Genomic DNA, 26,803 nt, shown 5'->3' on the forward strand with positions numbered 1-26,803 from the left:
CCAACAAAACAACATTGTACAAAGTTGCACGTACATTAAGGGCTTCAGACTAAATCCATAGGGATAAAAACCCCTAAACAAAGTGCAAGTGTAAATGACTTTTGAAAGTCAAGTGCAGTGTGATGTTGGCACGTGTGTCTCTTAGTCTACTGACCTGGCGTGGATACGGGCTGCCTGGTGAAGGAGACGTTGAAGACAGGCTCGTCGCTGAGGGGCGAGGGGTACATGCGCCTACGGATGAAGAAGCCTGCACCGCAGCAGAACAGCACCCCCATCATCAGCATCAGCCTGGCGAGAGAGAGTTAGTTCAAGATCTTTTGATAAGCACAGAACCTGGATGCACTGTGACCTCCACTGACCAAAGTGTCTGAGGTCATAAGGTCATACAGTAACATCCCTAACAGACACCGCTGCTGAACCAATTGGAGCCACCGATCAGCCGTGAGGGCGAGAGCAATGGAGGGTGAATAAACCTGAACACTGTACTCCCTTTTATATTTTGCACCTTTTACAAAAAATGCATTTTTCACTGTAACTTGTACCTTTTTTCCATTTCCACCGGCAATGAGAGTTTGCCCACATTTCATTGGGATTATAGTGGGCCAGCCAGAGATTTAAATCTCAGAACAGAAAGGGGAGGAAAGGTGACGAGCATCCCAAAAAGTCCAGTAGTAATCTCCTTAAAGACTGCACCAAAAGACCCTATGAATTACTTACTTTAACAGCTTAGTTAGGAGCCACTGTAACTTCTCAATTGAGAGAGAGGATATTGAGGCAGTGCAGATGAATTGTAAACCACATATCACCATCAATCTTGAAGATTTAAATGACTTGTCAACGCCGCAGCCAGACAGCTTTTTGTCTGATCAGACAAAACGGTAAAGCAGGAGCGTGATTTAGCAGCGGAATTAGTACATCACATATACCTAAAACCTCCATCTGAAAAAGGGTAAAAAGACATGATTAGGGAACATGTGCAATTACACCTGTGTAATATACACTGCTCAAAAAAATAAAGGGAACACTAAAATAACACATCCTAGATCTGAATGAATGAAATATTCTTATTAAATACTTTTTTCTTTACATAGTTGAATGTGCTGACAACAAAATCACACAAAAATGATCAATGGAAATCAAATTTATCAACCCATGGAGGTCTGGATTTGGAGTCACACTCAAAATTAAAGTTGAAAACCACACTACAGGCTGATCCAGCTTTGATGTAATGTCCTTAAAACAAGTCAAAATGAGGCTCAGTCGAGTGTGTGGCCTCCACGTGCCTGTATGACCTCCCTACAACGCCTGGGCATGCTCCTGATGAGGTGGCGGATGGTCTCCTGAGGGATCTCCTCCCAGACCTGGACTAAAGCATCCGCCAACTCCTGGACAGTCTGTGGTGCAACATGGCGTTGGTGGATGGAGCGAGACATGATGTCCCAGATGTGCTCAATTGGATTCAGGTCTGGGGAACGGGCGGGCCAGTCCATAGCATCAATGCCTTCCTCTTGCAGGAACTGCTGACACGCTCCAGCCACATGAGGTCTAGCATTGTCTTGCATTAGGAGGAACCCAGGGCCAACCGGACCAGCATATGGTCTCACAAGGGGTCTGAGGATCTCATCTCGGTACCGAATGGCAGTCAGGCTACCTCTGGCGAGCACATGGAGGGCTGTGCGGCCCCCCAAAGAAATGCCGCCCCACACCATGACTGACCCACCGCCAAACCGGTCATGCTGGAGGATGTTGCAGGCAGCAGAACGTTCTCCACGGCGTCTCCAGACTCTGTCACATCTGTCACATGTGCTCAGTGTGAACCTGCTTTCATATGTGAAGAGCACAGGGCACCAGTGGCGAATTTGCCAATCTTGGTGTTCTCTGGCAAATGCCAAACGTCCTGCACAGTGTTGGGCTGTAAGCACAACCCCCACCTGTGGACGTCGGGCCCTCATACCACCCTCATGGAGTCTGTTTCTGACCGTTTGAGCAGATACATGCACATTTGTGGCCTGCTGGAGGTCATTTTGCAGGGCTCTGGCAGTGCTCCTCCTTGCACAAAGGCGGAGGTAGCGGTCCTGCTGCTGGGTTGTTGCCCTCCTACGGGCTCCTCCACGTCTCCTGATGTACTGGCCTGTCTCCTGGTAGCACCTCCATGCTCTGGACACTACGCTGACAGACACAGCAAACCTTCTTGCCACAGCTCGCATTGATGTCCCATCCTGGATGAGCTGCACTACCTGAGCTACTTGTGTGGGTTGTAGACTCCGTCTCATGCTACCACTAGAGTGAAAGCACCGCCAGCATTCAAAAGTGACCAAAACATCAGCCAGGAAGCATAGAAACTGAGATGTGGTCTGTGGTCACCACCTGCAGAACCACTCCTTTATTGGGGGTGTCTTGCTAATTGCCTATAATTTCCACTTGTTGTCTATTCCATTTGCACAACAGCATGTGAAATTTATTGTCAATCAGTGTTGCTTCCCAAGTGGAAAGTTTGATTTCACAGAAGTGTGATTGACTTCGAGTTACATTTTGTTGTTTAAGTGTTCCCTTTATTTTTTTGAGCAGTGTACATTTGAGGAACCTGAGTAGACGCGGTACTATACATGATATCAGGAATAGTCAAAATCATCCTGCTTCCTTCCGACAGGATACCAACTCAAACTCAAGAAATAGTTCCATTAACACACACACACACACACACACACAATATACAGTTGAAGCCAGAAGTTTACATACACTTTAGCCAAATACATTTAAACTCAGTTTTCACAATTCCTGACTTTTAATCCTAGTAGAAATTCCCTGTCATAGGTCATTTAGGATCACCACTTTATTTTAAGAATGTGAAATGTCCGAATAATAGTAGAGAGAATTATTTATTTCAGCTTTTATTTCCTTCGTCACATTCCCAGCGGGTCAGAAGTTTACATACACTCAATTAGTATTTGGTAGCATTGCCTTTAAATTGTTTCACTTGGGTCAAACGTTTGGGTAGTCTTCCACAAGCTTCCCACAATAAGTTGGGTGAATTTTGGCCCATTCCTCCTGACAGAGCTGGTGTAACTGAGTCAGGTTTGTAGGCCTCCTTAAATCGCACATGTTTGTTCAGTTCTGCCCACAAATTTTCTATAGGATTGTGGTCAGGGCTTTGTGATGGTCACTCCAATACCTTGACTTTATTGTCCTTAAGCCATGTTGCCACAACTTTGGTAGTATGCTTGGGGTCATTGTCCATTTGGAAGACCCATTTGAGACCAAGCTTTAACTTCCTGACTGATGTCTTGCGATGTTGCTTCAATATATTCACATAATGTTCCTCCCTCATGATGCCATCTATTTTGTGAAGTGTACCAGTCCCTCCTGCAGCAAAGCACCCCCACAACATGCTGCTGCCACCCCCGTGCTTCATGGTTTGGATGGTTATTCTTTGGCTTGCAAGCCTCCCCATTTTTCCTCCAAACATAACAATGGTCATTCTGGCCAAACAGTTATATTTTTGTTTCATCAGACCAGAGGACATTTCTCAAAAAAGTACAATCTTTGTCCCCATGTGCAGTTGCAAACCGTAGTCTGGCTTTTTATGGCGGTTTTGGAGCAGTGGTTTCTTACTTGCTGAGCGGCCTTTCAGGTTATGTCGATAAAGGACTCATTTTACTGTGGATATAGATACTTTTGTACCTGTCTCCTCCAGAATCTTCACAAGTTCCTTTGCTGTTGTTCTGGGATTTATTTGCACTTTTCGCACCAAAGTACGTTCATCTCTAGGAGACAGAACGCGTCTCCTTCCTGAGCGGTATGTCGGCTGCGTGGTCCCATGGTGTTTATACTTGCGTACTATTGTTTCTACCGATGAAAGCGGTACTTTCAGGCGTTTGGAAATTTCTCCCAAGGATGAACCAGACTTGTGGAGGTCTGCATTTTTTCCCCCCTGAGGTCTGGGGAATTTCCAAGCTGTTTAAAGGCACAGTCAACTTAGTGTATGTAAACTTCTCACCCACTGGAATTGTGATACAGTGAATTATAACTGAAATAAAAACAATTGTAAACAATTGTTGGAAAAATGACTAGTGTCATGCACAGAGTAGATGTCCTAACCGACTTGCCAAAACTATAGTTTGTTAACAAGAAATTTGTGGAGTGGTTGAAAAATTAGTTTAAATGACTCCAACCTAAGTGTATGTACATTTTCGACTTTGCACACGCACACACGCACACACACAGTACCAGTCAAAATTTGGACACACCTACTCATTCAAGGGTTTATTTTTATTTTTCACTATTTTCTACATTGTAGAATAATAGTGAAGACTTCTTCTTATTGGTGTCCTTTATTAGTGGTTTCTTCGCAGAAATTCGACCATGAAGGCCTGCTTCATGCAGACTAACCGGGAAAATTTCAAGAACTTTAAAAGTTTCTTCAAGTGCAGTAGCAAAAACCATCAAATGCTATGATGAAACTGGCCCTCATGAGGACCGCCACAGGAAAGGAAGACCCAGAGTTACCTCTGCTGAAGAGGATACGTTCATTAAGGGTTAACTACACCCCAGATATTGCAGCCCAAATAAGTGCTGCAGAGTTCAAGTAATAGACACATCTCAACATCAAACTGTTCAGAGGAGATCGCATGAATCAGGCCTTCGTGGTCAAATTGCTGCAAAGAAACCACTACTAAAGGGCACCTATAAGAAGAAAAGACGAGCTTGGGCCAAAAAAACACGAGCAATGGACATTAGACTGGTGGAAATCTCTCCTTTGTTCTGATGAGTCCAAATTTGAGATTTCTGGTTTCAAAAGTGGTGTCTTTGTGAGACGCAGAGTAGGTGAACGGATGATCTCCGCTTGTGTGGTTCCCACCGTGAAGCATGAAGGAGGAGGTGTGATGGTGCTTTGCTGGTGACATTGTCGGGTGATTTATTTTGAATTCAAGGCACACTTAACTAGCATTTTTACCATAGCATTCTGCAGTGATACGCCATCACATCTGGTTTGCGCTTAGTGGGACTATCATTTGTTTTTCAACAGGACAATGACACAAAACACACCTCCAGGCTGTGTAAGGGCTATTTGACCAAGAAGGAGAGTGATGAGATGGTTTGGGATGAGTTGGAGCAAACAAGTGCTCATCATATGTGGGAACTCCTTCAAGACTGTTTGAAAAGCATTCCTCATGAAGCTGGTTGAGAGAATGCCAAGAGAGTGCAAAGCTGTCATCAAAGAAACGGGTGGCTACTTTGAAGAATCTCAAATATATTTTGATTTGTTCAACACTCCTTTGGTTACTATACGATTCCGTATGTGTTATTTCATAGTTTTGAGGTCTTCACTATTATTCTATAATGTAGAAAACAGTAAAAATAAAGAAAACCCCTTGAATGAGTAGTTGTGTCCAAACTTTTGACTGGTACTGTATAGGTATTGAGAGTCTGATGATTTAAGCACACTGTTTGATGAAATAAGACACAATTGACTCAAGAGGGAGCCAGAAATAATGAAAACCAGAAGAAAAAAGCTTAACCTGACCTGACCATCCTCCTCTCGCTCCTGCTGGCTTTTGCAGATTCTGCCGTTACTCTCCTGAAGTTGCCGGTATCGGCAACAGGAGGAGTCGGCAACCTTTCTAGTGTGGAACGTCATTTTATCTTAAAATGTATACCGATCTGCATGCCAGTTATGGTTTTCATATGCACATTTTCGTGGCACAGTTTCATTTAATTTATAATAAAGTCTTCGTATCTCAAATTAATTGTCATTGTGGTTAATCATAATTCTATCCAATTCTAAATGAAAATGAAACAAACCTAAAAAGTAACTTCTATTGCCATTGTCAACTCTGTCAAAATAGCCTACATAAAGCCAACAAATAATAACAATGCAGCCTGCAGGTAGAACATATCCTGATAAAATAAATACCCTATAAATCACATTGGCTACGCATGGCCTGTCTGCAACGAACATGAATCAACTCCAGCTAGAAAACCTGCAACATTGTATAGAATATTCTGGGCCCTCAGAGATTCCAGGGCCTGTGAGCTCAAGACAGACACAGCTGTAGGCTATTTGCACAAGGGATAAGAGGGCATCAGGTAGGCCTATTTTATGACGTTTCCACTGGATCAGAGCATGACATTTTTCCCTATCATGCTGAATTGTTATCAGAAGGGAGAGAGCTGGAAAGATTTTCAAATACATTGAAGAACTATTGTTATTCTCAATGGATGTAAAAACTGTAACTAAGCCAATCAGGAACATCCAATGTCATCTTGGTGTGCACCTCCAGTGTAGATTTGGCCCTGTGTTTTAGGTTATTGTCCTGCTGAATGGTGAAGTCGTCTCCCAATGTCTGTTGGAAAGCAGACAGAAACAGCTTCTCAGCTAGGCTTTTGCCTATGCTTAACTCTATTCCCTTTTTTCCATCCTAAAAAACTCCCTAGTCCTTGCTGATGACAAACATACCCATAACATGATGCAGCCACCACCATGCTTGAAATAAAAAAGTGTTATTCAGTGATGTGTTGGATTTGCCCTAAACATAATGTTTTTGTTTCAGGACAAAGCTAATTTCATTTTTTGCAGTTTTACTCTAGTACCATATTTTTAACAGGATGCATGTTTTAAAAAATATATATTTTCTTCTGTATAGACTTCCTTCTTTTCACTCTGTCACTTAGGTTAGTGTTGTGGAGTAACTACAATGTTGATTCATCCTGTAGCTGTTTCATCCTTTCCTATTACAGCCATTAAAACTCTCTCCTCTCCGGCAACTAAGTTAGAAAGGACGCCTTTATCTTTGTAGTGCCAGGGTGTATTGATACACCATTCAAAGTGTAATTAATAACTTCACCATGCTCAAAGGGATATTCAATGTCTGCAATAGGTGCCCTTCTTTGCTAGACATTGGAAAGCCTCCCTGGTCTTTGTGGTTGAATCAGTGTTTGAAAGTCAGTGCTCGACTTAGGGACCTTACAGATCATTGTATGTGTGGGGTACAGAGATGAGGTGGTAGTCATTTTTTTTAAAAATCATGTCAAACACAGAGTGAGGCCATGCAACTTATGTGACTTTAAAGGATCTAACCCTTTTTTTTTCAATTTTAGCCTAAAATGACATTCCCAAATCTAACTGCCTGCAGCATGGATATGCATATTCTTGATACCATTTGAAAGGAAACACTGTGAAGTTAGATCTGGTAAAATATAATTACAAACAAAAAAGCATGTGTCTTTGATTTAAGCTTTCTGCCCAAGACATGTTTAAAATGGATAAAGCACCTGCAGATTGCCCCTTTAAACGCAATACTGCACTATATGTGTGAATAAAACCATGAGTTTCTTAATCGTGCTTACAGTTATTCTGAATGGAAATAGTGTCTCAGCACAACAAGCGTGCTCTATACGAGCCACAATCAGTGGTTTGCTGTGAGTTCATTTGAAGGAAGGGAATCTGAAGCATCAGCATAATCAAGAAGTATATACTGCATGTACTTCCTGGAAGCAATAGAATCACACTGTGCTGAGCTTTCACAATACACCGGATTGAACCAAATCCACTCAGTTTGTTCTGTATTGATTACCTTTAGAGTTCTAGTTGTAGCAAGTCATGTCCCAATGAGCACAGCAAAACTCACAGCTTAGGCCAAATTGTTTAATTATTCACATTGAAGCACAAACAAGAACCCCCAACCCAAGAGATTCATCAAAATATGAATACTATAAGGTCTTACAAAGAGCCATCTACAGAAATAACAATCTATACATGTCTCTGAAAGGATCATTTTCACTCATGGCACAGTGCACATGTCTTTTGATGCAAGCATGTTGTTAAATTAGGGGGCCATTACACCTAGTTTGTTTGGAGCTTAAATGATGTTCGTTTGGACAGGTGTGAACACTTTATCCACTCAGGTGTGCACCAAACATGCACCAAACATGCACCAAACATGCACCATGGTTCACGCTAAAAAAGGTTGGTGGTGCAGTTCGCTGCAGGTGAAAACGCAGTCTGGACCAAACTAAGGAAAAGAACCAAAGGTGCACAGTATTATTGGTCGTTTGACTGAGTAACTTGATATCTGATGCAGATAAGGGTCTCTCCCCTATTCTCTGCACGTAGCAGTTAATACAGCTGCTATTGCTATAGTAATATGAAGATTGGGACACAAGTAATGTTCGCCTCCGGATCAAAGATGGATTTACCGTGAGCATTTTCGTCCAATAAATAAATGACTCGCATTAAAATATGTGGTATTGTTTAGGTATTTCATTTGTTTGACATTTGGCAACGTGTATGAACTCACTGGAAAATAGATTGAACAACAAAAACAATGATGTGTGTGGGTGTATGAGGACTAATACATCTGACAAAGTTCTGGCTCACTTCAAGATGTAATAAAGCATTATGAAAGGAGCATTATGGCTGACAGCCCAATTCTGATCTTTTTTCCCCACTAATTGGTCTTTTGACCAATCAGATCAGCTCTGAAAAAGTTCTGATGTAATTAGTCAAAAAAACAGTTAGTGAAAAAAAAGATCAGAATTGGGCTGGCTGTATAAACGCTGCCTGGGTGTCACTTGTGTTCACTGAAAAGATGGGTTTTTATTATCAATGGTTAATATTGTATGAATTCACTGGAAAATAGATTGAGCAACAAGGAAGTCGGATAACCTAGGAGTTGCAGGGTGTGTATAAAGACGTGAAAGCACACAACTGATAAATGTTCTGTCTCACTTCCTCAGTTGATTGAATCTGGGATTCAAACAACAACCAACCCCTTTTTTGGTAAACAGCTTTCTGTAGAAATGCAACGACTCTAATAGGCTTTGGCTGCAAGGAATGACCATCCTTGATTTAAAAAACAATGCAATGTTTGTTTAAAATTATATTGGGGTTTTGGAGTAAGACTGTTAAACTTAAGCACTTAAACTTAAGCAACTTTAAGTTATATTCTTCAAGCATAAATGGCTATAAACCATTAATTTAAAATTAATAAAATTGATGTCCTCATCTCAGACTCGAGTGCCTTCATTGTAGCTGGAGTTTTTTTCCTAACCTAAATAACAAACCAATAAAACAGCAAATCATTAACCCAACAATATATTAGAAAAGCTGTGGAGTTACTGTGGAGAGTCAACCCCATCTTGACAAGAAGCTGAGAGGAGTGAAGACTTAATTTGTAAAAGGTGAGTGATGCAGAGTGCTGTTCAAGAGGAGGTTCTTTCCATCTAAACATGTCTATTTTACGTGACAAAAATATTTTTCAAACTTCCATCAATATGGATTGATGTCAGGTCTAATTCCTTGAGAGCATTCTCTGCATCCTCTATATTTCAGATGATACTGACAGCGTTGGCAGCCTGTGCCTTTCTGCTGTAATGTTCTCTGGGTATGGAACCCCCAGAGCTGATGAACAAGCAGCTTTTACACCATGTTACTCAGAGCATTGTGACCACAGTGGACGGTGAGGGATGTGTTCTGTCTATTTATGGTGCATTTGGCTGTGCATAGCTGCATAGTTCCTCATTTTGTATTGTTTGTTTTGAATAATGGCTTTCAACTTTCAATTGAGAACTACTAAAGTGATTGCTAATACTAGGGTTGCAAAGGAAGGGTATATTACTGGAATTCAAAAAAAAAAAATCTCCCCAATTTCAAGGCATCCAATTGGTAGTTATAGTCTTGTCTCATCACTGCAGCTCCCGTACGGACTCGGGAGAGGCGAAGGTCAAGAGCCATGCATCCCCCAAAACACAACCCAACCAAGCCGCACTGCTTCTTGACACAATACATGTTACCAAATGTGTCAGCTAGAGATGATGTGCAGGAGCTCGCAGAGATTTGTAGTTTTCCATGATGTTTACTTTGATGCTAATTAGAATGTTCAAATCTGAGAGTAAATAGAGCCGAATATCTCAGAGAGATGTAAATGGTTATCAAAACGTCACGCCAGGGTAAGACTACACAAAACACAGCCCATATTTGATGTGTTTCTAAAATCCCTCATGGGAAAAATGATTGTGATTGTAACCATTTCCCTGTTTGACTGCTAGGTTTTATGGGTATTATGAGACCTCCATAGTGGGGCTCTATGGGTAAATAAGTGTGATGTTTCCTTAGCTTTAAAAGGGGAAATCTGTGATTGGTACATCCATTTTTGTACTTTTAAATTAATGATATACCGTGCCAGTCAAATGTTTGGACACATCTACTCATTCATTTCTACATTGTAGAATAATAGTGAAGACATCAAAACTATGAAATAACACATATGGACTCATGTAGTAACCAAAAAAGTGTTAAACAAATCAAAACATTTTATATAAGTATAAGTTGCCTTGATGGCAGCTTTGCACACTCTTGGCATGCTGATTGAAATGCATTCCAGGTGACTACGTCATGAAGCTGGTTGAGAGAATGCCAAGAGTGTGCAAAGCTGTCATCAAGGCAAAGGGTGGTTACTTTGAAGAATCTCAAATATATTTGGATTTGTTTAACACTTTTTTAGTTACTACAGTTTGATCTGCTATTTAACGAGCAGAACCTTGAGCTCATGCAATGGAAAGCATTCTCAGGGTCTATTCCAAAAAACTCAATCGCACCCCGTGCCAAGTACAACGTCTATCTATTCTGCAAAAAAATCATTATGGAATAGGAGCCGTTTCCAGAAAAACATTCTTTCTTCCTTTGAATGACAAAGGGTTCAAATACAAAAGGGACTTTGATTTGCTAAACACTGAAAAAGGAGAGATACACACAGAGAATCTTCGACGTAGAGTACCATGTCGATCAACTGGCCACATTCTCCCAAACACCTGTGGCGCTGGGAGAGTACAGTGCCACCAACAACAACTGCCACTCAGTGAAGCAGACAGTGCGGCTAGAGGAGAGGACAGAGAGACAGAGCACCTGACAGACCAGCGTCTCCTCCTCCCTGACCATACCCACCTCCATAAAAGGAGGGATACCAATAATCTCTGCTACAGCTAATGTCGCCGTCACATCTGAGAAAACCCACACCAACGGCAACTCTGTGACTGAAACCGTCAGCCACTCAATGAGTGGAGGTGTCTGTCCCAGCCAACCATCACTGTACGGTGAAAATGGCAGGAAAAAAGTACAAGATTGAAATCCCATTCATCGCACACCTGGCTAAAGAGTACACTGACGGCACTGTCCATACCACCACAGTGACGGACGTCTACCGAGGTCGACAGGTGGGGGGGATTGACGCAGTGGCGGAACGCTGTCAGCCTAACCCCAATCCCCAGCCCTATGCTGCCTAGGTAGCAGGCAGTTGATACGTCCACTGTAACAGCAGGGCATATGCAGAGAAGCCTGTGTCTATCAACAATGTGTGTGACAATCTTTGTGTTTTGATCTACCAACTGACAGACAGGAATTTGTGGAGTGGTTGAAAAATGAGTTCTAAAGACTTCAACCTAAGTGTAATGTAAACGTCCGCCTTCAACTGTACTTATGAATGCTAGTGAGACATCCCTGACAGTGTACTGTCATTAGTGACATTTGTCAGGAGTGAAGTGTAACAAGTAACCCCTGTTCACTTTCCTCATCATCCTCTCACTGTTTGAGAATGACATTCAGCTTGCCACTGACTTTATATAGTCTGCTTGCCTTGACACTATCAGAATAAGCACCCATTTAATCCACATATCCACAGACAAGGTCAGGTGTCCATTACATTGAGAGGGAGAGTGAGGACATTACCCTCCACGTGGGCCTTGAGAACCTCGCAATTGAGTTGACACCAGCCGTGACCCACAAGCTCTGTGAAAGGTAACCAGGCAGTCGCTGATCAAAACTCTTCAGCCAAGGCTGCTAGAGCACCATGAAACCATGGTTTTGTTTACATGGTGAGTAGCGGTTCCATGTTCTGTTTTCACAGTTGGATTGCGAAAGCAAAGCAGTGATGCCACATGGCTCAACTGGAAAAACAAAGGCTGATGAAGGAGAGAATAAGTGACCCTAGACTCTTGTAACTCAAGAGGTTGTTATGGCTAATTGCACCACTAACATGCATTAATCATTGAAAAGAGAGGCCTATTTCATGCTTAATTGCATGTCCCACAATAGGCGTATAAGACAATGCCTGACAGGATCGTGCCCAGTGCACTGCATTTCTCTTTCTGGGTCCCTAACGGTTTCATGATGTCCTTGTCCTCAGCACGCCATTGTTTCGGGTCACAAGCTCTTCGCCTCAAGACATCAGCTTCCCGTTGACTCGAGAGCTTAACTACAACATACTCAATGCTCAGTATTGACCAGCCTATACCACTCCACACAGACACAGTTCCTCTAAGCCTTACTACAAGGTTCCTGTTCTTCATTACCAGCCAAGGGCCACTTCACAAAACACCTTGTTTAGAGAGGTCACAGGGGCGATGGTCGCAGGGGATTATCTGTATGCAAACATCGCAGTCATCTCTGGAGTGGGGTATTGATTTGGCTGCCTGACCCCCTGAACCCTTGAGTTGGGGCCCTGAATACCAATAGCGACAGATGTAGCCTTGGGACTCTCATGGAGGGAAGGAGGGGAGTTAGAGGGGGAGGGCAGAGTAAATGTCGATCCATTGGAAAGGACAGCCTGGTAGGTAGGACTCACCAGAAGTACCATAGCCGCTGGATGGAGAGGGCCCGGACGCAGCAGCGCGTGCCACAGCAGTCCTCGTACGAGCGGCATCTGAAATGAGACACAAAGCAGCCATGGCGAAACACATTTCTTCTAGTCACATGTAGAAACAGAGTGGAATGTGTCATGTACAGTAAACCCAAACCATATCGGCATTTCTTTTCATTTCCATTACTCTATTTTTGACCAGGCAGCTTCAGTGTTGAATCTTGAAATAACAGCACACCTTACAAGACATGGTTCTAAATACAGTTCATGTATTGCATTAAAAAGTGGCCACATAAAAACAACTTAGATTTCAACAAGCCTCCAGGAGCCTCCAGTATATAATTGTTAGATGCAGTTAACAGACGCGTCAGTATCTTAACTCCATGGGCCGTTGTCCATTTCTCCACACAGCGACGAGTCACGCAGCGAGGCCAGCAGCAGTCATCTTCCTCTCTCCTGATGCTACACTCCACCCAATTAGCCCGTGCTGACCGAGGCCAGTGTTTTACAATGTCCTGGCTGTCTGGGGAGCGAGCTGGTGACAGTACTGCGGCCAGCGACTATGCCACAGTGTCCCCTAGCTGATTGACAACAAAGGAGATGAGAGAGGTCACGGGTGTGAAGGCTCAGAGAGCTCAGCACGGGGCCATATTTCACCATCGACTCAACAAGAGGCGTAGAGACAGCAGAGAGCCTGGTGAGTCTGGTACCTCGGGCGTAATGTGGAGACAGATTCATTCTTTGAAAATAGCATAATAGTTTCAGAATGGCTTCTTGAGCGTAGCAGTATTTAATCTGATTCTGCTTTATTGTAATGAAAAGTTAAGGAATAGGTTAGAGATTTGGTGGTTTAAATTGTTTGGTTATTTTTAGAATGTGCCCACTTATGTCATAATGTCAGGAGTATATTATACGAGCAAAAGATTGCGATCCAATTGTGATCAGATCTGTAGCTGTGAGCACTTCTGGACAAGGACATGAATGTGTCAATGTTGTGAAGGCGAATTGGTCCCTAAATGTGACCGCTTTTCAGACATGTCTATTTCAAAAACTATGAAGAGATACTTTTGAACACCTTGTGGCAGCAAAGCATTGTTGTCCAAATGATTTGTAATCGAATCTAAAAGCGTAGTTTCAATACCAGGCATAGACACAGCCTTTTGGAGCTCCCGAGTGGCGCGGCGTCTAAGGCACTGCGTCTCAGTGCTAGAGGCGTCACTACAGACCCTGGTTCGATCCGGGGCTGTATCACAACCGGTCGTGATGGGGAGTCCCATAGGGTGGCGCACAATTAACCCAGACGACGCTGGGCCAGGGGAGGGTTTGGCGGGGCAGGCCATCATTGTAAATAAGAATTTGTTCTTAACTGACTTGCCTACTCAAATAAATAAATAAATATATACACATATACATACATATATATATATATATAGAGAGAGAGAGATTACAGGCCTCTCTGCATTATTTTGTTATATATATATATATATATATAACAAAATAATGCAGAGAGGCCTGTAATCTCTGCAGTACTGTCGCATGAGCACCCTTGATGTCTGACAAGACCATACGTTCCATAAATAAAGTACCATTTTTCAAAACAGCAGTGGTCCTTCTGTAGCTCAGTTGGTAGAGCATGGCGCTTGTAACGCCAGGGTAGTGGGTTCGATTCCCAGGACCACCCATACGTAGAATGTATGCACACATGACTGTAAGTCGCTTTGGATAAAAGCGTCTGCTAAATGGCATATATTATTATTATTATATTATTAAGATACCAAAAATGTACTCATTACTATCTCCTATCAAATTATACATTTGATTGCCCTCTGATGCTACCTGGCTGAAAGTAGCTGATTGGAGCTGCCAATACTGCATGTTTGAATTATTCAGTGTTCCTCAATGAAGTGATGTCCCCATAGATTTGGGGTGCGATTCTGTTCCAGCGCTGATGCAGTAGCCAGCTGCAAGCCTTCCAAACTCTACAAATGAGTCATGGCACCGAGCAGAACTATATCAATACTGCTCTAAAGATTCCTTTTTCATCCCTGTCGTACACTCAGTGATGATTGCCTTTGTTCTTTATGTTTTCATCACGTCGCTTTTTCACTCACACCATTCCGAGGCCAGAGACTCCTTATCTGACCTTTTCCGTTTCTATAACAAAGTCGAATACCTCTTCGAAAAGACAGAATACTTTTTCGAGTTTATTCTCTCTCTGCGGCTCAACATTTCTCTGACCAGTCTTATCAGTTAACTTCCTCACCCTTGACTCAAAGTTTTTGTGCAATGTAACTTTCTAAGTTCTAATTTCCAAAGTAGGCCATATGGAACATATCAACTATGGATATTTGAGTCAGACTGCAGCACATACTTCACAAAGTCCCATAGGGGCGACCAAGGAATACATGTTTTATTGATCATGTTTCTCACAGGTTTGATGTCCAGGCCACAATGTATACAATTGAAGAATCTAAATTCCTAAAGAAACAACCAATTAATTGAAATTGTGGCTGGCATGACTTATAACCTAAGTCAGTCACAAAAGGAGAATCATTTCACTGTACTGTTTACACCCTGTATCCTGTGCACTAAACTTCGATTTGACATACAGTTGAGGTCGGAAGTTTACATACACTTAGGTTGGAGTCATTAAAACTTGTTTTTCAACCACTCCACAAATTTCTTGTTACCAAACTATAGTTTTGGCAAGTCGGTTAGGCCATCTAATTTGTGCAGGACAAGTCATTTTTCCAACAATTGTTTAGACAGATTATTTAACTTATAATTCACTGTATCACAAGTCCAGTGGGTCAGAAGTTTACATACACTAAGTTGACTATGCCTTCAAACCGCTTGGAACATTTTCAGAAAATGATGTCATGGCTTTAGAAGCTTCTGATAGGCTAATTGACATCATTTGAGTCAATTGGAGGTGTACCCGTGGATGTATTTCAAGGCCTACCTTCAAACTCAGTGCCTCTTTGCTTGACATCATGGGAAAATCTGAAAGTCTGGTTCATCATTGAGAGCAATTTCCAAACGCCTGAAGGTACCACGTTCATCTGTACAAACAATAGTACGCAAGTATAAACACCATGGGACCACGCAGCCGTCATACCGCTCAGGAAGGAGACGCGTTCTGTCTCCTAGAGATGAACGTACATTGGTGCAAATCAATCCCAGAACGACAGAAAAGGACCTTGCGAAGATGCTGGAGGAAATAGGTACAAAAGTATCTATATCCACATAACCTGATAGGCCGCTCAGCAAGGAAGAAACCGCTGCTCCAAAACCGCCATAAAAAAGCCAGATTACGGTTTGCAACTGCACATGGGGACAAACATCAAACTTTTTGGAGAAATGTCCTCTGGTCTGATGAAACAAAAATAGAACTGTTTGGCATAATGACCATCGTTATATTTGGAGGAAAAAGGGGGAGGCCAAGGTAATGGAGTGGCCATCACTGACCTCAATCCTATAGAAATTTGTGGGAAGAACTGAAAAACCATGTGCGAGCAAGGAGGCTTACAAACCTGACTCAGTTACACCAGCTCTGTCAGGAGGAATGGGACAAAAGTCATCCAACTTACTGTGGGAAGCTTGTGGAAGGCTATCTGAAACATTTGACCCAAGTTAAACAATTTAAAGGCAATGCTACCAAATACTAATTGAGTGTATGTAACCTTCTGAGCCACTGGGAATATGATGAAAGAAATAAAAGCTGAAATAAATCATTCTCTCAACTATTATTCTGACATTTCACATTCTTAAAATAAAGTGGTGATCCTAACTGACATAAGACAGGGAATCTTTAGTAGGACTAAATGTCAGGAATTGTGAAAAACTAAGTTGAAATATATTTGGCTACGGTGTATGTAAACTTCTGACTTCAACTGTAAGTGCATCAAGGACAACATCCCCACAGTGACCTACGTACATATCCCAACCAGAAGCCATGGACAATATATGCACCAAGGTAAAGGCTAGAGCTGCTGCTTTCAAGGAGCCGGACACTAATCCGGATGCTTATAAGAAATCCTTCTACGGCCTCCGACGAACCATTGTACAGGAAAAGCTTAAATACAGGACTAATAACGAATCCTAGCACACCGGCTCTGACGCTCGTCAGATATGGCAGGAATTGCAAACTATCATGGCTTACAAAGGGAAACACAGCCGCGAGTTGCCCAGTGACGCATCCCCGCTTGGTATGGTAACTGCTTGGCATCTGACCGTAAGGTGCTAAAGGGGGTAGTGCATACTGCCAAGTACGCACATACAGGACCTCTACACCAGGCGGTGTCAGAAGAAGGCCCAGAAATTGTAAAAGACTCCACCCAAGTCATAGACTGTGCTCTATGCTACCACACGGCAAGCGTTACCAGAGCACCAAGTCTGGGACCAAAAGGCTCCTTAACAGCTTCTATCCCCAAGCAATAAGAATGCTGAACAGTTAACCAAAATGGTTACCCTGACTATTTGCATTTACCCTAATTTTATTTGCACTGCTGCTACTCTTTATTATCTATTGCCTAGTCACTTTCACCTGTACCTACATGTACATATTACCTCCACTACCTTGTACGTCCTGCACATTGACCCAGTACCGGTACTCCTTGTATATAGTTATATTGTGTTTCCTTTTGGCAAATGTTTCTTATTTATTCATCTGCATTGTTGGGAAAGGGCTTGTAAGTAAGCATTTCACAGTAAAGTCTACACCTGTTGTATTCGGTGCATGTGGCAAATAACATTTTATTTGATTCAACATAACACAAGAGATAATGACGGTCGGCCTCCTGGCAGTTCAGACAAATTGTTTCATACATCCTTCTCTAGCAGTCAGATGAAAACATCAACGGATTCTCTAATACTGTCACCATGCTCACAAAAAGCAGCCAAAACCAAGGGGTGAGTTTATTCCCAATGACAGGCTCTGTATCCTCACACAGCCTCTGTTGTTTACAAAGCATCTGTCAGCGCTCCTGCCACCGGGAAATTCGAGGCCTGGTGAGAATATTATCAAGTGCTTATTATCAGCAGGGCATCTGGTTCACATTAATAAATGACCTCCTGGGTCACTTTAGCTTTCACTGCCTTTAGAAGGGGTGGGGGTGGGGGTGGGGGGGGAGCTGCCTTGTCACATTTACACAAACTTCTCTGCCCTTGTCACCTCAGTTACCCCTCTCTGGTCCTGTCACCAACATCGCCTCTCTGGACCTTTCAACCCAGTCACCCTTCTGTTATCTGCATCACCTCTCTGCCCCAGTCGCTACGTCACCGCTCCTCTGATGTCACCCCCATCACCCATCACCATCAGTGGTTTCCAAACCTCTCCTCTGAGACGTTTCACAATTTGGTTGTAGCCCTAAACCAGCTCACCTGATTAAAGTAGTCAAAGGGCTTGATAATTACTTGACAAGTTGAATCAGGTGTGAGAGCTCTGAAATACATGGAACGGCTGGGGGTCCCCGATGAGGTTTGAAAACCCCTGACCTACTCCTCAAAGAGGTAGGCCTAGATAGTTGGTACGCTATGTAAAGCAGACCAGGGGGAAAAACACAGGATGTGGTGCCTTTGTAATAAATAAGCTTGTGGCGGTCATGACATTTTGTCAACCGGTGATGGTCAAGCAAATAACTGCTGGTCTCACAGTAATTGACCATTAATGAACATAAAACACATTTAGCATAGCCTACAAGCCACTGACGCAGACCATCAACATTTTAAAAAGTCTAATAAATCCATTTAATATAGCCTACATCATCACAATAAATCCATTAATTACACGTCTAAAGAAACATGATATGAAGAAAATGTAGTCTATTTCAGAAGAACATAATAGCGTACTCAGACATTATGTTAGGCCCTGATCTGAATATGCCATATGGCTATGGGATACACAAGTTCATTTAGCAGACAAGATTTGCTTTGAATTCTGTGGCATTATTTTATATTATTTTATAGTATGAAGAATAAAATTGAACTTGGCTGAATAAAATAGAAAGGATATTTTCTACAAAAGATTTCAAAGGGAGGAGGCACATGCAGCTATTTTGTGTTGAGCGGTTAGCAAAGAAATTTATGATACAAACATTGGCTATGTTTTGATTTGTAATACATTCTAAGGCTGCATGATGCGACTCTAATGATGACTTGAAACAAGTTGCATGAAAGGCATGAGCTCTACTTTTTTTGCGCAGGCCGTACACACTTCATTAGTCTCTCAATCACAATTTAACAAGCACTTGATAATATTCTCACCAGGCCTCGAATTTCCCGGTGGCATCCCCCTTGAGTGGCCGATGTGCCCTTGGGCTGAATTTAATCATTATAATTCCCTTCTTCCGGATGACAATCGCCGTGCTTCGAAACACCTACCTCTCACTCACATGGATCTCTCAGATATCTCAATTCTTATTAGTTATTGCCTGTCAAGTAATTGGGTCCTACTCACATGCATCTCAGCTCCAAAATAGGCTACAAGTGAAGACAGACACATCGGAGATGCAACTGCGCGTGTCCTTATCAAATTCTGAGGTGAATATCGAAGATGTTAGAACTGTCCACATTTACTTTTAGTCAGCAAACAAGATGAGTAGGCCAAAAGCACTAGCCTAAGTCAATCTACTATCCCCCATTGTACAAAAGTTGACATACTCTATTGGTCAACTGCGAGAAATAAGTATTCCATACATACTTTGGGACAGTTGTGGGATGCGATAGATCCCAAATGAATACAACCACTCACATAAAAAAAACATTTTTAAAAGCAATGACGCTGATGCAACAGATCAGATCATTAAGCTTACAATGTTGATGAACTATTAGGCTATTTCTTCAAATGATAAGCGCAGCAACGCACACACGCAGTGATGCACACACAGCAGTAGGCTATTAGAGCAATTGTTCCAAAATGAAATCAATTAACGGGAAAACACTGTTCTCAAAAGTGAACGCAAATGTGATTATGCATGTAATGCTTTATTATAAAAAGGTGCATTTGTTTAGGGAAAAATATCTTCCGCAAACTTGAAACTCAAGCGCCACCTATGTTTGCCACTTAGGCTGTAAAGCGGATTAATGTGCTGAAGTTATTTGGCCACTTTAGTTGTGATACAAACCTTATCAAAACACAAGCCTAAGGGCGAGGCTACATGAGGTATGCGACTATGATTTGAAGTCAAAAAATGCATGGGCTCTTTCTTGCCTTGCTGCACACGGTGGAAATCATTCACAAGTGATATTGTCACCCATCAGATTATTCTTAATTTAATTTTGTCTTTACATATAATAAATAATATACTGTATGTGTGAAATTAGTTTTGATTTAGAATGGACCATTATCTTGCACCTGTTTCGGAACAGGGAAAAAATAAAATGTCATCTATGCACTTAAATATGTCATCTATGCATTTTCATGCCAGCCAGCTAGGCTATACTCCTGTTGTAAAGCAAAGCAATGTGCTTAACAGTAGGAAAGTTGAGAAATAAGACCATCAAAACTGTGTTGTCTCACGCAATTACATAGCCTATGGAAATGTCACGCAACATGAGCTCATAGGCTCTCATGAAGTGCTTGATTTGATTTTCGCTTACATTTGCATTGATGTCAGAATGACAATGGAGTGCTGATTACCAGGCAGTGAGCAATTTTGGTAGGCTACTAATGACCATCAGCAGCATCAGAGCTTGGAGAAGCTAAGGTGCCATGACTAAATGGTCACGTGGAATTTGACTGCCATCATGACTGGTGAGCGCGGGTGTGGCTGTAATACGGTCACCACAACAGCCCTAGTAATGGATCTTATAAATCCTACATTGGCATCAATGCATTATTTACACACAAACTCAAGTTACATGCATGTTTCTCAAGTTGGGATGTAGCCCTTACAGCACAGTTGGTGGTTAGAACCTTGAATATTAAATGTAACCCCACATTGCCATCATTTAAAATGACAACTTGTTCTCCACTGACCTTCCAGTTTACATTTAATCAGATAATAAAACGCCTGCCTTGACTTCCTCCCAGACAAAAGGGGAAAAGTGCTGGCTTAGGGTTTTCATAGAGTGATTAAAGCCAGAGGCCACCGGGGCACTTACATGACTATGATGTGGAAAGTAGAAATTCTGGAAACTACCATTGGGTGAAGCTCCTGATAAAGCTGAAAGAATAAAGATGTGTGAGGCTTTATGAATCTACAGCTTATGGTGGATGACCCTGAGGGGAGAGGTCTCTTACCGTTGTCATGCTTGGTATTGTTCTCACTGGCAGGGGGATAGAGAGGGTCAGAGGCAGGGTGAATCGATAGATTCAGCAGGAGAAAGTGCAAAACCTTTATTAGACACCCATCTATCCCCCTGCCCGCATGACAAAACACACAGACCAAATCTGTCATCAGTGGACTGGCTATCCTGACCCTCCCCAGGGCCAGGTCAGGAGATGCAGCCTGGAGCTGTTTGGAATGCACCCCTCACTCCCACTTTCTTTTCTCCTTTACCTCTTCTCCTCATCCACAGAACAGTATGGCCCTATAGACTTATCTCCAGGCCTTTATGGTGGCATTACCTGATAAGATGGTGATTAAGATACACAAGTGACAATTTGTTGTGTTATAACACATACAGGCATGCACACACGCACAGAGAAAAGTCAGAGAGACAAATTGTGTGTGTGTGTGTCAGCATGCGTGTTTGTTCTTGTTCTGTTAACAATCCAAACTCCACAGCTGTAGGCTCCCATGGCACCTCACACAATCCCACCTCATATTTAATCAATGGTACCTTGTTTGTATTCAACGCCAGAGACACGATTGCTCACAAATGGAGTGCGGTACCCCGGTACCCCGGTACCCCGCGATGAAGCAGGGCTGAACGGTTGCAACGCTTCTCTCCTGGTGACCTCATGAACTTGACGAAATGACAAGTCGGCTACATCAAAAACCGATTTGCTTTTTTTACTCCACTGGTAGGTGCCTAAGACATTGACTGAAACTGCATTCTATTCCCTATATAGTGCATTACTTTTGTCCAGAGCCCTATGGGCCTTGGTCAAAAGTAGTGCACTACTGTATATAGGGAATAGGGTGCCATGTGGGATGCAGACAGTCATCAAAGTGAACCCAGGAGTAAAGAGAGCACAATAAATCCCCATTACCAGGGAAACTGATGAGGAAACTGGTTATAAACAAGACTTTGTTCTCAGTATTTGGAAAAATAGGTTGGTAAACAAGCACAAAATAAAAGTATACGGTAAGATATAACGTCGCCCATGGGCTTTGAAATTCTTAACCAGTCCTTAAAAATGCAATACCTTCCACTTCATTTCAACACATAGATATGACATTAAGTACCAGTGGAATTAACCTCCGGAGGAGATATTAACATAGTCAATGAGCCATGTAAAAGGGAGACACTGACAATGACATTAGGAGAGCCAAATAGAATGTGGGAACAATGGCCATACAAATTGAAGCAATGCAATCAGAGCTGCAGGGTAATGACACATAATACTGGTGCATTGTGGGAGACAGCTCACCATTTTATGAAGTTAGAGGCCAATTTTTGGTGGAATGAATTCTGTTCAACTGAGGAAAAAAATGTAAAGATTTTCTATGAGTAAAAAGAAAGAGTAGTGTTATATCAAAACAAGTCCACACCCCTGGCCATGTTTTGTAGCTGCAGTTATACACCACAATCCAAAATGAATGGAACATTTTTCTGATTTATGGTGCTTATCTTTTCCATTCATTTGGGGTTGAACCATATAGCTAGATCTACACAACCGATGGCCTGGGTCATCTTGACATTTGAAGCCTGAAAAACTTTTGGAGCGTAATGCCTCTTTAGACAGGCAGGAAAAGTGTCCATCCCCTAAATCAGACTCAAACTGCGGTGTTGCCAGGTTAGGCTGGACTGAGTCCAGGAGCAGTTACCCTCCTCTGTGGTCCACTCTCTGAGATAGCTCCAATAACGTCCACCAAAGTAGAATTAAGCTCTTTATGCCTTGGTCAGAGTCCCAGACACCCCCACTAACAGTCAAAATGGCTCTTTCTAAGGAAAGCCTCTGGGGAAATTATTTTCTTCTGTCTGCCATGGTTATTTTAGTAGGACATTTCAAGTGTTGAATGTATGAAATTCAAATAAGTTTGAGGACCTGTTAGAGTTGAACAGTCAACGGTCGATTCAAGCAATTCTTGGAAAGAGCTGTGGCACATACAGTCCCTTCAGAAAGTATTCACACCCCTTGACTTTTTCAAAATGTTGTTGTTACAAAGTGGGATTAAAATGGAAAAATGACATATAATGTGTTGCATGGACTGTGTGCAATAATTGTGTTTTAACATGATTTTTGAATGACTACCTCATCTCTGTACGCCACACATACAGTTAGTTATCTGTATGGTCCCTCATTCAAGTAGTGGATTTTAAACACAAATTCAACCAAAGACCAGGGAGGTTTCCAATGCCTCGCAAAGAGGGGCACCTATTAGAAGATGAGTAAAAAATGAAAATAACGAGCAGACATTGACTATCCCTTTGAGCATGGTGAGGTTACACTTTGGATGGTGTACACAGTCACTACAAAGATACAGGCGTTCTACCAAACTCAGTTGCCGGAGAGGAAGGAAACCGCTCAGGGATTTCACCATGAAGCCAATGGTGAAACAGTTCCAGAGTTTAGGATCCATCTTCAGTTGTAGTTACTCCACAATACTAACCTAATTGACAAGTGAAAAGTAAGCCTGTACAGAATTTAAAAAATATTCAAGAAAATGCATTCTGTTTGCAACAAGGTACTAAAGTAAAACTACAATAGAGTGTCCTGAATACGCATTGTTATGTTTGTTGCAAATCCAAATCAACACATTGCTGAGTACCACTCTCCATATTTTTAAGCATAGTGGTGGCTGCATGATGTTATGGGTATGCTTGTGATCGTTAAGGACTGGAGGGGGAGGGTTTCAGGATAAAAAAATGTATGGAGGAAAACCAGGTTCAGTCTGCTTTCCACCAGACACAGGACAGTAACAATGCCAAATCAACACTGGAATTACTTACCAAGAAGAGAGTGAATGTTCCTGAATTGTTAAGTTTAAGTTTTGACCTGAAAATGGTTGTCAGCAATGATCAACAACCAACTTGACAGAGTATAAAGAACTTTGATTATTTTCTAATAGGCAAATGTTTCACAATCCAGGTTTAGAAAGCACTTAGACACTTCCCCAGAAAGACTCACAGCCTTGCAGCCAAAGGTGATTCTACCATGTATTGTTTTTATTTAACCTTTATCTAACTAGGCAAGTCATTTAAGAACACATTTTTTTAATTTACAATGACATGTATTGACTCAGGGGTTGAATACTTATTCTAATCCATATATATTAGTGTTCTTTTTCCATGAATTCTTTACAAATGTTAGAATTTTTCTTTCACTTTGTCAAAACAACAACAATTAAATCAATTTTAATCTCACAAAGTCAAGGGGTGTGAATACTTTCTGAAGGCACTGTCACCATTATTTTTCATAAACGAAAGGGCAATTCCACAGTAACAAAATTATGCTGAGACCACTAAAATGTATGGCAAACAAAAAACGCTGATTTCGAAGTTTAACACACCATACAACTATATGCCAATGACTGCTTTGAACAATTGACACAGTAAAAAAATACATGAAACTGTGCAGATGCAAAGTTTGGTAAGAGAATTACTCTAAAATAGATGTTTTATTCTGTTACCAAAATTTGTATTTACACAGTTCTTCCTGTAAATGTGTTTTTGTCAATTTTTCTGTCACAATTGTTGAAAGTAGCCCTTGTACATAGAGTTCTATAGTTTGTTTAAACTTTAAAGTCAATGGTTTTTGTTGGTATACACTTTAAAGTGAAACCTGAGTCTCAGCGTAATTCCGTTACCATGGAATTACCCATAACAAGTACTATCCACACATTTCTAACCAACCGAAGACAATGAACACCCTTTTGAGCGTTTCAAACAAAGCCTCACGTCTGAATATAACAGGCTAATGTTCTTACTCAGCAAGAGTGCAACGTAAGAGAGATCTCTGCTATGACCTAAAGCCATTTTAAAGGCCAGGGCCTGGAAAGCCTTGCTCTGCAACAACCTCTTTCTGCTTTGAGTAAGTGTGAAGATGTCAAAGGATTTGGGATTCTGTGCTGGGTATCCCACTGGAAGAATGCCTCCACTGCCCAGCAACCCTTTTTCCAAATATGCAGTGTAACTGTGTTCGATTTACATCATAGGTTCTGAATAGTGCACTATGCTTTTAGGAATAACAGATAGGTGTCAATAGAGTATCAAAGTACACAGTAGTAAACTATTGGAACCATCAAAGGAACCGAAACATTCGCTTACAGTGTATTTGGTAAAGAACAAATCTATTAGAATCAGTTAGAGGAATGATATTGTCCCGTACAGATGATAAAATTCTCCTTGGGTTTGAGGGAGACCCGGTGCTGTCTGTGTCTCCATCAGGATTGACAGGTGGTCTTGTGACTGATGAGGCCCATGACGTGTGTTTACACAGACGTCACCTTGCTCTGTGGAGAAACTGGGTGGGTTTGTTGAGCCTCACAGTAACACAGCAAATAGAGGAACAAACATAAACCTATTTCTGGAGACGGAGGTAACATACATAATGTATGATATCCCCCTTATCCTAAATTGAGTTTGCACGTTTTGCTGTACTCTTGTGGGTAACATTTTAGAGCTCATCAAAATACTGTGAATGGTCTGGTACTTCATCCGAGTATAGCTTAGCCTAATATTGCCCACGCTAATTGTCTATGCATTGATGGCTAATTAGCTGCTAGTGCTAGCACTAGTATTTGGTATTTTATTAGGATCCCCAATAGCTGTTGCAAAAGATGACAGAAAACATGGCATAATACAGAACACCAATAGACAAGAACTACTCAAGGACAGAACTACATCCATTTTTTTAAAGGCACACATAGCCAAATATCAATACATACACACAAACTTTCTAGGTCAAATAGGAGAGAGGTGTTGTTCCATGTGGTGTTGCTTTATCTGTTTTTTAAAACCAGGTTTGCTGTTCATTTAAGCAATATGAGATGTAACAGAGTTCCATGCAATAATGGTTCTATATAATACTGTATGCTTTTTGTAATTTGTTCTGGATTTGGGGACTGTGAAAAGACCCCTGGTGGCATGTCTGATGGGGTAAGAGTGTGTGTGTGTGTGTGTGTGTGTGTGTGTGTGTGTGTGTGTGTGTGTGTGTGTGTGTGTGTGTGTGTGTGTGTGTGTGTGTGTGTGTGTGTGTGTGTGTGTGTGTGTGTGTGTGTGTGTGTGTGTCAGAGATGTGTGTAAATTGACTATGCAAACAATTTGGGATTTTCCACACATTAATGTTTCCTATAAAAATAAGTGATACATATGCATTACACATTATGTTACACATACGCATTACACATACTGTAAGTATCTGTTAAGTACTTTATTCAATGCCCTTGTGAAGTAGTGAATTAATGTTGGGGACTTGTAGGCTTAAAAACCACACATTGTAGTCCTGCATGGACTGAGCTTGCTGTTGAAAATAAGCCACTGTTGTGAAGTGGATCATTACAAACTAATGATAACCTTTAAACAGACTGCGTTTAATTGCACTCTGTCATTAGTGGCAAACAATAGATGACCTTTTGTTTGAAGAGCAGACACCAATGAGTCATTTTCATATAGGTCATCTATTTTCCATCTTCAACACACTGTTTATTTTGTTGTCACAAAGATGGATTCTATTTGACGAAAACATGGAACTTCTGCCCAATGTCACTCTCTAAAGTCTATTTCTCTCCAGAGTTCGAATAACACCATAATGGTCCGACTTAGAACTCAAGATTGTGAAGTTTGTTCCCACTTTATGTATCCATTACATACTGTTGATGAGAATTCCATCCCTAGGATGGAAGAAAAAGATTTAGAAAGGCCAACTAAGCCAGAGTAACTTAATACCCTGCCCGAAAAGTGATACATGCACATTTTAAAAGAGAATTAAACATTAATAATTGAATAAGTGCATTGCATAAACAACCCCCTAATTCGAGGTCAAAGTCTTCCATACAAATGTTGTCTGAAAATCAATTTGGGTGAAAAATAACCAAATTGCAAAGTGACTCCAAAAGCCC

At 41.6% G+C, this 26,803-nt stretch overlaps 1 protein-coding gene across 1 annotated transcript in view; it reads right to left on the bottom strand.

Moving 5' to 3' along the window:
• LOC118371780 (vesicular, overexpressed in cancer, prosurvival protein 1-like) overlaps nucleotides 1-26,803 on the bottom strand; it is a 77,039-nt gene that overhangs the window by 10,922 nt on the left and 39,314 nt on the right. The window contains exons 4-5 of the mRNA XM_035757376.2: nucleotides 12,618-12,695; nucleotides 155-288 (exon numbers count right to left, since the gene is read on the bottom strand). Of these exons, the coding sequence (XP_035613269.1) occupies nucleotides 155-288; nucleotides 12,618-12,695 (212 nt within the window). The remainder of the gene's footprint in view (nucleotides 1-154; nucleotides 289-12,617; nucleotides 12,696-26,803) is intronic.

Source organism: Oncorhynchus keta, chromosome 4 (assembly GCF_023373465.1).
Source record: "Oncorhynchus keta strain PuntledgeMale-10-30-2019 chromosome 4, Oket_V2, whole genome shotgun sequence".
In the NCBI taxonomy this organism is placed as follows: Eukaryota; Metazoa; Chordata; class Actinopteri; order Salmoniformes; family Salmonidae; genus Oncorhynchus; species Oncorhynchus keta.